The 13877-nt window shown below is 34.8% G+C and overlaps 1 protein-coding gene across 1 annotated transcript; it reads right to left on the bottom strand.

Annotated features, from left to right (window-relative positions):
- Positions 1–5733: 5733 nt before the first annotated feature.
- On the bottom strand, positions 5734–6857 carry Smp_081200 (putative filamin-A-interacting protein 1 (FILIP); the record flags this gene model as incomplete). The annotated part of the gene is made up of 7 exons (XM_018793509.1): positions 5734–5833; positions 5872–6029; positions 6066–6140; positions 6175–6346; positions 6381–6571; positions 6611–6716; positions 6751–6857. The coding sequence occupies 7 exons, from the start codon at positions 6855–6857 to the stop codon at positions 5734–5736; spliced, it is 909 nt and encodes a 302-aa protein (XP_018648014.1).
- Positions 6858–13877: the final 7020 nt, after the last annotated feature.

Genomic DNA, 13877 nt, shown 5'->3' with positions numbered 1-13877 from the left:
TATGTTCTTCATACACCTTCACTAGTGACTAGTTCTATGTTAAGCATGAACAAACATCAAGTTTAATCACTATTTATTAGTTACTGTATTTGGAAACATTTTCTGATAAAAGACATGATCGAAGGAATTCAACTTCATTGAAATGGAAGGGGGAATTTTTAAAGTCATTAGATGGTCGGGTTATAGATTTCAGATTGACTAGAGCCGAATATGTAAACTACAATGGTCTAAATGTATGGTCCATTTCGTAAATTGAATATTCGTTTGTTTAATTTCGTACGATATTATTGCTGCGAGGAATTCTAAGTTGAAACAGTATGCTTATCCATCACTTTCTGCTTTTAAACAGACCCCCATTGATTTCGGGTCCTGATGCAAACTAATTTCACCAACTTTGATTTTGAAATTATTGAAAATATCAGCCTCAACAGAGATGATTATTGATTTAGCCTAGAAGAATCGCCTATTCACTTTCGTAATGGGATATGCTGGATAACACGACAATCAGTGATTCACGAATTCAATCACATAGTTATTTTACGTTTTATTTATCAAGTCCATCAGTCAATAATAGTAAGTGGTCGTTCATTGGTCAAATTTCTCTACACTCAACCACAATGTGAGGGGTTTGAACTAATCTCTATCTGTGTTTAACGAAAATTAGCTCTCATATTTAAAGTCTCAATCAAAGCTAAATACACGAACCTATTCTCTATTAAGGAGTTATGGTCAACTTGGTTATTCAGTCTAATAACCATTTGAAGAATGGTTTACGTGATTACTGAAGTTCACATAAATTTTGATAATAATTTCTTATGCTAATCAATTAATAATCCTTGAGCGATTTGTTGTAAATTTTGCATGTTAAATGATTTGGATTTGTTTGACGATAGTTGCTGTTTCTTTTTTCAATTTTTTTTATCTTAAATGTATTGATTATGAATCACAAGGAATACAGTTTCATAAAATGTGCACACAAAAAAACATTATAGGTGTAAATGAGCACCATTTATTATGAAGTGATTCATTATCAACCTCTATGTTAATATACGATTGACAAAGGCTGACAATATTTGGAAGCACAAGAATACTTCCTATGATTCAAACAAGCATGTGGTTTCACTCGAGTGAATTTCACAATCTATAAAGTATCCGTACTATCCAACCCTAATTTTTGAGCATGGTTTACGAGATTTTGTAAATACTTTAAAAGTGACTTTCATCATGAACTAGGCACAGGGTTAATAGTGACTGAAAATCATGTATAACTGAACAGCTATTTCGTTCTAAATCATATTATTCACAGCGGATTCAAAACTCACTGGATTTTCACTTTAACTTTATATGTTTTTTTTAAAATTCAAACTGGTGAGGAGCCGGAAAACTAAGACAAAACAGCTAATCATCTGAAGTCAGTTTCATTTTTTAATGGTTTCTCAGAAGAAAAATCATGGAAGAAAAAGGACTATTAGTAAGCTATTTTGTTTCAGCTTTTTTCATCAGTAAACTTTCCTGAACTCGGAAAATTCTTCTACTTCTTGATGAAAAAGATACAGGCGGCTACTGATTCAAAATCCAGTCGTACAGCTTTTCAAATCCAATCAACTTACCAAAAGACATTACCAATCAACTACGCAGTTCATGATTATACTACAAAAAAAATAAAATATTATCCAAGACTAATAAATGTTCACAGAACCAATGTTTTGCACAATAAAAGCAGTGTTTCTCTCTACAAATTGATATTTAAGGAAATTCAAACCAAAAACTATGTTTTACGAGAATTTTCTGACAGATAACATAACGTCCAGAAGGTTGAAGGTGATAATAACTACTTAATGATTTTTCCTATCGTATATAAGCAGTATAATAGTAATATTTATTAAATGTATATTTTAGCACAAACCCACTTGTGTTGTCTTCACTCCAATTATCATTTTTGAAACGCAAGTTATCCTCGGGAGTAATTCAGTTTACTAAAATAGTATGATGAGTGTTTCCAAACCATAATGTAAAATCCCGAAAAATATTATAACTATACAATGATTAACAGATTCATCTGTCTTACAACTCATGTTTTGTTTCTTCAAATTTCCGCTTGATCTACAGATTAGTTCACTTTAATGAATGTAGTCTGGAAAGAGTAACCTCGCAGACACATTTCTCCGATTTCCCATAATTTTTAGTTAACTTGGAGTAAAAAAACTCACTCCATACAGAAATCACAGCAAACTTAACACGTAAAAATTTTAAGTTCTTACGGATGAAAATAATAAAGGTACAAGAATTTGAAGTAATGGGAAATTCTCAAAATGATGTGTATCATGCCCGCACTTTAGTCTTTTGTCTAAATTTCCAACAAAGTGTTTTTATTACTAACAAGTAATATAGTTTCAAAGTTCAAAACAGACTAGTAACTCTATGACATTTGTTACCTTTAGAGCCGGAATACTCTCCGGGAATTGGTGTCGAATCTAGCGTGGTAGTACTGTAAGACCAACTAAACAAAATTGAAACCTAGTCAAAGTACTTGGTTATGCTCATATATTATTTCCACTACTAGGAACAGATTGTTAGACGTTCATTCTCTCAAAATGACCAACAACCATCATTCAAAACTAACTATCATAATTTTAAGGTAACTAGCATGCGCAACAGCTTCTTAGTCCTGTCTAAAATTTCTTTTGACTCCTTTGGCCTACTGTATTTAACCTTGTCTAGTAACTCTGCTTTTTGGTGTGTATTGAAGAGGCAGCAATGTTGCGTCCCTGGTATAGAGTGGCCTAAGTTGGTGAATCATTGGGTTGTGCAGCTTGAATTTATAAATATGATTCTAGTTAAGTCTGTTGTAGGTTAGCTTAGCAGATGAAAGCTATTACAACAATCATTAGGCCAATTACAAACTATCCATCAAATGTTATTCAATGTTTTACGGGAGAATTCGATTGAAAAATGTCTGATAGAAAATTGTGTATGACATTAAAGATTTTCAGGCTGATAACTTGCTAAAAATGAAAACTGATCAGTCTGTATATTGAGAACAAGAGACAACAAATCCTCACCATTTGGAGTAAGGGGAGCACCGAAAGATAAATGGCACAAATAGTATTGTAATGCCTGTCCTTAACTGCTGTTCAAATGACCCAATTTGACTTTTCTGCAATAGAATGACTGCATAGGCCTACGCAGTGAGAAATTAACGCTTAAAGTGGAACTTTGTCTTGATATTTGATCTCCAATAAGCAATGCGAATATTTAATTCTTGTTCGCTTGTAACAATGAAAATTTTTAATTATGGTCATATCAGTATTAAATAGACGTCGGTAACCTACGAAACCACATTCTAATGGAAATATGAGTTAGCACTAAATACACTATTATATTCAGCCGTTAGCTACAGTCATATTACGCTGACATAGTGTAAATGTATAACACTTCAATGTATTTTTGAGAGACCTTTTGTTTTTTAGTTAATTGAACTCTGAAAATTCTTACTCTCAGTTCTAACTGTTCTCCGATTATTCATGTTTACGCCGCTAGTGTGGTAAGAGTTAATGATAGAAAGACAATGGGAATTTGTGGATGGACAGTGTGTTAATAATCTGTAGGTAGTTAGAATAAAATATTTATTTTTTGGGTGGATCTGGATCCACTCACTTTAAACCACTTAGTTAGAATTCAGAGGTCTATATTTTTACTGACACTTAACGGATAAAATAGTTTGATTTCCCCACAATATTACTGAAACGATGTGAGTAGATGGATTGTGAATAAATTAAACCAAGAAGGTCATGTACGTCTCTTAAAATGAATATAATGATAACCGTGCTGAAAGTTTAATATTGGAAAAGTAATCGGTCACAAAATTATACTCATCATGATGAAATAAGCGACAGACATTGTAAAGTTTGGCATGGACAGAAAAAAACTGAACAATGCCATCCGTACTCACAAACGAAAGGGTCAAGCATCAAACGGATTGATAAAACACCACTAAGGAAAAACTCATTAAAAAAAGGGTTGATCGTAAGTAATGATAATGGATAACATCGCACAAATGTCACAAAGGGTTAGAGACTTGTACATATGAGTTATTATGAATGCATCAGAGTTGGGGAAAAAGAAGCAAAAAACCTCCTTATTAACACTTCTTCGTTTGTTTGATATACGAAATATAATTCAATCCAAACAAAATCAACAATCATTTCGGTTGATCCCATGTGTTTAATAACATCATGGAATAGAGAGTCGAGAATAAAATCACCAAGGGAAATCTCTGCAGACTCAGGTCGGCGTTATTTTATACTTAGGCTCCTTCAAATCGATGAAATAACAGCACAATTTTGTAATCATAAAAGGCAGAAGACAAACACCTGTAAGAATAAAAACATTGGGAATAGTTCTCACAAAACACAAACAATTGTTTATTTCGCGTGGTAGGTAATATTTAATGATGTATGATAATCGATATTGTCACTGTTTTTGTTTTACCTCTTCGATTATCTTGACTAACGTTTGAATAAAAGTTTTAATCTAAAACGAGAAAAATATTTAGGATTGGAACTGGAATTAACTTTTTTTATTAATATTTATATATTTATATTTTTGTAAAAAATTTAGGGCATCTTCAGAATCAGCTCAACTAGTTTTATGAGACATACGATGGATTTAGTCAAATGGTTTATTTATAGAACGGTTATATCTGTCATAAGGGTAAAAGCATAGTCTAGCTAGTTCATTTCTGTTACTCTTTGCACTCTTTATAGGTATAAACCACTGACGTATATCTGACTAAATTTCCAACAAATCTACTGCTTATTCAACGTACTCATAGAAATACTAGAAATCAAAGTAGTCTATACAATATGAAGTCTCATCACACCTATATACTATTAGTACAATAGTTACCAACGCTTTAGATTCAATTTAATGAGATTTTGTAAGCAACAAACCTGTGAGAACAATTAAATTTAACAGGTACATCATTCAAAAACTAATAAAAAAGCATGTTATCCTTACTAGAACACTCATATGATAAAGCGGGGTATCATCTTTTCGTCATAAATTTCTCCATAAACTATCAAAGAAAAGTCCTTGTAATCTTGTTTGAAACTGAAGTATTATTTTTAGCCCAGAAACGCTTCGTATAAAAGAATTTCAACTATCTGAATATTACATTTAAGTGGCCGAGTCCGTAATTTTATTTAATTTCAAGTATTCTTAGCTAAAACACTTACATTGTAGACGTTCATAAAATTTTACTCAAAAGCATGTGAGTGGTATGCTGATATGACACGAAATTACGTACAACACACTTTTCTGCTGTCTTTTCAGAAGAATTTCCCAATAAAGGTGTAATTCAGCTAACTTTAAAATCAGAAGTCAGTTTGTCTTATTTTTTGTCCGTACAATAGCATACTATTAGTCGGTTTTATACTTTAAAGTGTCAGAAAATGGGAGAAAAAGGACAGTCATAGATAATACCAATGTACCAAGAAATGAGGTGTAACAAGTATCTTCTTCAGGTCATAATTTGTCTAATGTGTATGCGCGTTTGTTTTATACGAGCCTTTTATGTAGTGATAGAAAGTGATATTTACTCAACTTAACGGTTGTATGTGTGCATTTGAACAGAATAAATGAAGCCATCTTTACGCCTGTGAAATAAATGGTTCGAAATTTACTTGAAATTACCATTAGATAACCGAATAATCGTATGGTGATATACATTATTTAACTCACTGCTCTTAATTGTTTGCAAGTTTCATGAGGCTTAGCCGATTCACCATACTTCTGATGCGATCGTACGATATTATACATATTAGCAACAGCTCTGTGAATGGAAATCAACTGAATATAATTCTGACTTACATCACTATGGTGCTAAGTTCATAAATGCGATTAGCAGCTACATCTCTTATGTGCTCCCATTGAGTCTCTTTATTTCTCCCACTCACTTGTTGCAATTCCAATTGATTACGAAGCTCAGCTATTTCGTTAGTTAAAGAGAGTTTTTCATCTTGTTTTGTCTGATGAATTATATCACGATATATCGGTCAAATTACCTTTTTAAAGTGAACAAGTTCACTGTTTTTGTTGTCTATAAGCTTCTGTGTTTTTATATCTGAACTTTTCAAATCCTGCAACTCTGTGGGTTTTCTCAAATTAACTAACCTCTAAGTTGGCTTTCAGAGCGTCGTACCGTGATATGAGCTCATAAACATCGGAAAATTCATCAGACATTTTAACAACCGACTCAAGAAAGAGTCGATATTTAAGAAGTGACTTGACCTTTTTTTCTTGCTTTTCACGCATTTTGGTAAGTCGATCAATATCATCATTTAAACTACGGAAATTTTTTGAAGTAAACTATCAGTTACATATTGATTTCAGTTTGCTTTTGTTGTTGTAAGCCTTTTTCCGCTGATATCTTTTTCATCGCTCTTACTCTCTTTTCATCATTGTCTTTGAAGAACTGGTCAAACTTTATGAGTGACTCTTTAAGTTCACACTCTTTTTTCTCAAGGTCTTCTCTTCTTCTTTGCATACATTCCATTTTGACCCTAAACTCCTATTAGAATAGTGACCATAGTGATTAAAATCATTGTACTTCTTTTTTTGCCGTAAGCGCGCTCTGAACATTCTTTAGCTCTTTATATTTTTCTAAAAGTTTGGTAGAATTAGTTAAGTTTCTGTCTTCATCTGCAGGTGCATTACTTAAAAATGAATAGGAATAGTAACTAGGGTTACAACAAAAGTTTTTCTTGAAACACAGTTTTAAGATATTCTTCAATGTTGAACTCCGTATTCTTTAAAGCTTTTGTAAACGAATTAGACTTTTCAACTTTTGACTCCATTTAAAAGATTCACCATGTAAGTAACTAGGGTATCACATACTTCGAAAAAGTAAAACTACGACAAGGTCAGATGTTCAAAATGGACAATAGAAAATGATCTTCTTTCAACTGGTCCCTTAGGATTATTTTTGACAATGAAATTTATCATACATCATTTAGCCCCGAATCAGCATTTAAACAATGCTCCAAGGTATTCCGAATGATTTAAGTGGTTGCAGATGGAATAGAAGAAGCTTTCACTTAACAGGCTTTCGTATCTAATAAAAATGAGCCTCCAATAATTCCAGACAAATTACTAGGTAGACTTGACGATTAAAAGAAAGGTGATTGTAGGTTGTAGTGAAAAACTCTCCTGAGTCCATAAAAATAAGTCCAGCTTCAAATGCTTCAAATTGTTGTGGATGGAATAGAAGGAGCTTTCGCTCAACGGGCTTCGGTGTCTAGTAGCGGTAGATAACCAATGATTTTTGGACACGTTCCGGTATATTCTCATTTTTTGAGCTGTCTACTCTAAACGAGGCCCGAATAAAATTGTCAAACACTTGGTGGAACATTTTACTGTCAAACTTGTCAAAAATAGCGTTTTAACGTTACCAGTGCATGTTTCGCTTGAAAATCACTCTTGCCACAGAAAGAGTAATACTTGAGATCGTCAGATACCAACACTCCTATATCTTTACTAACTCCGACCACCTCTAAATACGGCCTACCCAAGTTAAATGCGCTGGTCGCAACAGATGGGCTACATTGTAATTTGAAATGTTGGAAGCGAGTCAGACATACTTGGTTTATATACCAACAAACCAGACTACATCATACCATGAAAGAGAAAATAACGATTATGCAAGATCAGATGAAAAGTGGCTGTGATTGTGAGATACTGTAACTAATAAACTGTAACTAACTTAAGAATAGTAAATGGTATAATAGTGGACAATATGTCAAATGGAAGTTTATGATAAGAGAAAAATGAATATACATATAATATAGTTACTCAATAGTTATATAATGAGAATATATGTAATATCAGTCCATTAATAGATCCTAGCAGTTACCATCCACTTATTCTTCGTCTAGATGTACCAGTAAAGCTTATGGTACATAAACACAGGTGAACTCAAGAGAAAATTATGTATCCTGAGAAATAGCGAAATTCTCCCTGAGATTTTCAAGTTGTCTTTTTAGACATGAATTGAGACAGTCTAATAACTGTGACTTGACACCCAATAGTTTGAGACTACTGATAAAAGAAATATGATTAGCTTTATCAAAAGCTTTTGAGAAGTTAAGGGACTCCCAATTTACCGTCAGTATATGCTTACATAGATGTCTAACTCTTAGCCGACAAAGGTGAAAGTAACAGATAACTCATATAAAAATCCTTTTCGAGAAACTGGACTGGTATAAATTAGTAGTGAATCCTGACAAATATGAGTTCGGGAGACGATCCTCTTCATTTTTAAGCCATGTGCTCAATAACCAAGGTATAAAACAAGTTTCTGAGTTAACACAAGTCATCAAAATCTATCCTTTTCCCGATTAACCCAGAACCTAGGACGTTGATCAACTTCTACCTGTGCTTCATTCCGAAGTGTGCTAGCATAGTGAAACCACGAACAAACTTTTTATCAGGACTTGGTAAATCGGTTACGATGACACCACGAGAAATTCGGGCATTTGAAAGGTTGACAAACGCCCTGAACATGCAGGTGTTGCTTGTATGGAGAAATGTTGATGCAAATTTAGCAGCAATAACCAACTCTTCTAATGTAACAACAAGTGTTGTATTTCGGTTACGTGTCAATCAGTAACGGAAGTCTCTTGCATTTATCTCGAGAAAGCTTGATGTAACACAAATAGAATGTAGCACTTTTGACAGGGAACTTCAAGCTGTCTACTTAGTTATCAAATACTTCAGGCACGTGTTAGAAGGAGATTCCTTCATGTTATTTACTGATCAAAAACCAACAACCAAAGCCTTAATACATAATCACGACAAATATTCTCCGCGTAAAATTTGCCAACTGGGGTTCATTCCATAAGCTGCAACCGATATGTTAAAAAAAGATGCTGGTGACACATTATTGAGATTAAATATTAATATATTTTCCACCTCTGATATCAGTCATCAATTCATAGCGAAAAGTCAAAAGCTCACTACGGAGCTAGACAAACTTATTCAACCCAACGAAGCAACTTTATTTTTACAACAAATCCTTGTAAACAACAAGGATACTTGACCTGTGATATCTCGACAGATAAAAATCGCCCCTTGATACCTTATTACATGAGACGAAACCTATTCGAAAAGTTACACAGCATATCTCAAGAAGGTATAAAGCTTGTCACGGACTGATTTGTATGGCCAAAGACTTACGTAAACGGGCACGAGAATTTATCCAATGCTAGTAGTCAAAAGCTCACGGAAACATTATACCTCCTTCTGGTATTTTCCCTGCCAATAGCGCTATTTTCCACCAAATTCATACTAAAGTCGTTAGACCATTAGCAAGTTCCGATAAGCATAAACATTTCTTACAATGTATGGGCAGATTCAAGAGATGGGCCACATCTGTCCCGCCAAAAGACACGACAGAATCAACTGTGGCAAACATATTGGTGAAACAACGGGTTGCAAACCCTGGTGTCACAACAAAAATTACGTCCAGTCGTGCAGCCCAGGGTGAAAGCAAGCTGTTCCAGTAGCTTACGGAAACTTTCAGCATAAAGAAGATAAGCACTACAACCTATCATAAAGCAGCTATCTGAATGACAAAAAGGTTTCATTGACAGCTAAAAGCCTCTGTGACAACCACAAGGAGAGGTCGCAAATGAGATATCAAGCGTCCTCTTGTATTATTAAGCATCCTCCCAACTATCAAACAAGACCTCAGTTGCTGTGCTGTTGTTTTTATGACATAACGTTGCGTTTACAGGTGAATTTTTTAACAGTTCAAACGATACTCCAACAGACATAACCAATTACGTACAACAACTGAAACAACAGATGAAGTCCATTATGTCCTTCAAACCACGAACCTAGAAAGCAATATCATTCGTACCCATTGAATTAGACGAATGCTTACATGTATTCGCCAGAAATGATAAAGTACGACAGCCGTACAAACCCCTTATGATGGTCCTTTTTAAATCATCTGAAAAGACAGCAAAATAGTCACAGTGGGAAGAGCAGATAAACATGACACTGTTAGCATCGAAAAAATACAACCAGAGTTTTCAGTGAGCATTAAAAAACAAACAACAATAAAATCGCCTAAACCCACCTCAGAGTTAGCACCGAACAACTTACCTGCGACAAGCAGTGCCATTTCTTAACGTAGCCGATTGCAATCGTCGTATAATATGTTTAAGTAAATTTATTGAAAGATAAAAACACTACAATGTTCAAGGAAATAGTAATAGACAGATGCTCGGGCAACGATCGTTATGTATATTCTTTGTAAGTGAAAAGTCTCAATGTCATGTATGGTGATCTTCAGAGGACGGTATAAGTAGTGGATCACTAATTAAGAATATGTCCTAGTAGGTCAATGCATATGAAATCAAACTGGCTTTTGTAGGATACACTTCACTAATCCAAGCGTTTCACAAGCAAGTCAGAAATTCATCGCACAGTAAGAAAAAGGTCCATTAAATATCAAGTTAAACATAAAAATACATTTCAACAATAGCGCTTTCTCAAACTGCAGTGTTACTATTCCAAAACAAAATAATATAATAGACATAAAAAGTTACGACGACGTCTAAATGCCATAGTATATCAAAAAACTGTTGACCTGATGTATGACATACAGCTATATTCATTAGTACTGAACACTGCACCTATGAAACAGAAGTGAATAGTTATAACCCTAAATCAGTATATACATGTTATTGTTTCTCTCTATGACACTTTTGTATTTTGTCCCTCACGTCGTGAGAATACTCTTATGACGGATACCGATAAGAACCTCTATGTTAGCGCGCCTAATGATTAGAAAAAATACTTTCCACCTCGTATACTGCCGTAAAACGTGTACTCCTGAGGTGGTCGGGGAATAATAATAAGTTAAACATAATGAACACATCTTCAAGGTTGAGCCATGCCATCTGATTGGATGAATGTCTTCACGTTCACCACTGCCGACCTTCTGAAAGTGTTACATGTCGAATGTACATCTTTTCAGTATTATTTGCTTCGGGAAACAATGTCACCACAATAATTTACCCGAATATACTGTCATAGTGAAGAAACTTAAGTGTACAACGCAACATTCTAGCGAAAAGTCCAAACTGTTACAGTACTACAAGTTTTCGTAACGAAACGGGTACTTATAAAGCAAACACTTAGTAGTTTTTTAGTTTCCACAGAGTTACCCGTTATGATTATCGGTATATCTCCCCATGATACTACTAAGAAGATGAAACTAAAATTTGGGCAAAAGTTTGTTGATGCATTATTACTACTGGTACAGAAACAGCAGCATTTGATGCAGAAAAATCAGTTTACTAGTTAAAAATACTACTACAAAGAACTTCTTATAGTAAATAGTTCATGTCACGTCTCCACACTTTGTTGTATTCCAATCCATGTTTTCTATCGTAAAGAATACTACACAAGGACAAGTGTTAGAAAAAACTACAGTCTTCCCTACCTGTTGATGAATCTTAGCTAAAAATTGGCTTCTTTGAATCTTAACATACTGCTCGCCTAGTCTGGCTAGTGATACTGTTGTTATTATGGAAGGTGTGAGTGTTATCTATCTTCCATTGACTGCAATGTCTAAGAAAATGATGAACTATACAGTTTATATTTTGTAGTCGATCGAGTTCGTCTTCTTATGTATGCCAGCAGAATATGACGGCAGGGATACAGGCATGCCACATTTTATCCACGATCTAGGTTACATCTGCTTGCAATTCTTTTTGCTACCAGAAAAACAGAACAGGATGCCCTCGACGAAAATTTACCCAAACCGGACAAAAGTTTCTCAAAATAGGGAGATCGGGAAGTCACGAAGCAACAATTGGTTCAACGTGTGCATGACAAGACAGAGAGAGCTAAATCAATGTTCTTCGCAATGATTTTGTTGTTTTCTTTCAGCAAAAGACCACTTATATATGAAAAAACCCAATATTTGTGTAACCCAACATACCCTCAGCAACTAAAATACGGAATGACTGCCTCCTGTCAGGTCGTTGAAACGGAACGGTGGACGGCTGTGAATGGATCTGATTTTTTACTGTGCCATTTCCCCCAAAAAGAACAATAACCTCCAAATATTCGATGTCAGGAGAAAGATTGACTTTTCCTCTTTATTTACTCTTCCCTTTATTGGTTGCTTACGTCATTTTGAGCTGGGAGTGAGGTCCACAATAAGGCATGTGATTTCGCGAAGTGTAGACAATTCAGTGATATTTCAAGGAAGAAAATTCACATTGTTTCCCCATGACATACGAAAAAGGAGAATTGTTGGCACATTTCCCTCTTACTTTCCAACAGATTGTCCCCTTTCTTGGTTGCTTGGGATAAATCAGTACTGAAGCTCAATAGTAAGATACAAAATCTACTTGCACTCATCATGGTTTGAATATGTTCACTTAACCCTCGTTATTTTAAACAAAGTTTAGTCAAGCCCCGTCACTTGTTCATTTTAAATCCTAGATGGTTTTAGAGTAAAAAAAAATCAATTTCAGTCTGTGGTGCAAGATGTCTCTCACTTGGGTATTACCACACGGCCGAGAAGTTATCACTCTTTAAGTAGGCTGCTTCGTTGAAGTAATAGTCCTGAAAAACTTGATTTGTTTATGTTTAGTGGTCAAGCATGTCATTCCTCTGTTAGTTTATGCAAACGTAGCACCTATTTTCAGTCCACCAACACAAAATGGGCCTAAGAAATACATGCTGGAACTATAGAAAGTTTAACTCAAGTTAAACGTTAATTTTGGATTTCGACCTCGCCGACTGGATCGATGTATTGTTTGATGTTTTTTGACTTTATGTATACCATTTGTACTGAATAATACAAAGCAAAAATAGAATATGTCCTATTTCTAAAACACAACGGTAGCTTCCCGGGGGGAATTTTACTTCACTCGTCCAGTGGTTGCTTTGTGGGTCATAATCCGGTTAATAACTCTGGTGTTGCACTAGGGTCGTTCAAGATTAACTATCTGTAGAAAACCAACACTACAAATAGTTTCTAGCCAGCACATTAGGAACCTGCCAAGAAGTATGTCAAATCTGTGTGATTCCAGACCCATGCTTAGTGTTGAAGCTAACGTACTATTTACACAACCAAAGAACAGAAGAAAACATGGAAGATTAATGGAAACGTGGTCTAATGATAAACCAGTGCGAGAGCACAATAAACTTAGTGTATTCTGTTTTATTAACGAATGAAAAGAAACTGAAATTACGGGTTAATTTTCTTCGCCAACGAATGCATTGGTGATAAGTCGGATTCCAGAACTGACATGAGGAACACTTGTTCAGAGAAAATTCACTTACGTACAACAGTACCAGTGGCTGTCTCAATGAAATGAGCTAAGAAATCTTTGTACGAGAGCGCGTATCAATTACTGATTTCTGGACACTGTTGGACAATGACTTAGCCTCTTTTGATAACGGTTAACTCCAGGGAAGAGGATATCTTAACAGAAATGCTGTAGCTGTACTGCAATGTGAAGCAGATTAACCACCACTTTCGATTGTGTGAAACAGAGTTAAACCATCATATCGGAGGCCGAAAATATAAACTTATTGAAATCTTTCCATGACTTTGTAGTGACCTACTTTGATGACGAGAACGCGATTGGTATAATGGAAACAATTAATATTATAACTAATTGTATCAGTGATTGTTTCACTGTACCAAACGCACTTTTCCTTCCGTTACCTGTGACCTTTCACGAACTTGCTTACTCTCGGCAGTTCCGCCCGTAAACTTTGGCACGTCTCGGTATTTTTTCGATACCACGAGATCGCCAACAAAAATATCTTATTGCGACCATTAACAT

The sequence above is a fragment of the Schistosoma mansoni genome, chromosome 1 (assembly GCF_000237925.1).
Source record: "Schistosoma mansoni strain Puerto Rico chromosome 1, complete genome".
In the NCBI taxonomy this organism is placed as follows: Eukaryota; Metazoa; Platyhelminthes; class Trematoda; order Strigeidida; family Schistosomatidae; genus Schistosoma; species Schistosoma mansoni.
The sequence above is the reverse complement of the archived record's forward strand: the minus strand, read 5'-3'. Positions and strand labels throughout refer to the sequence as shown.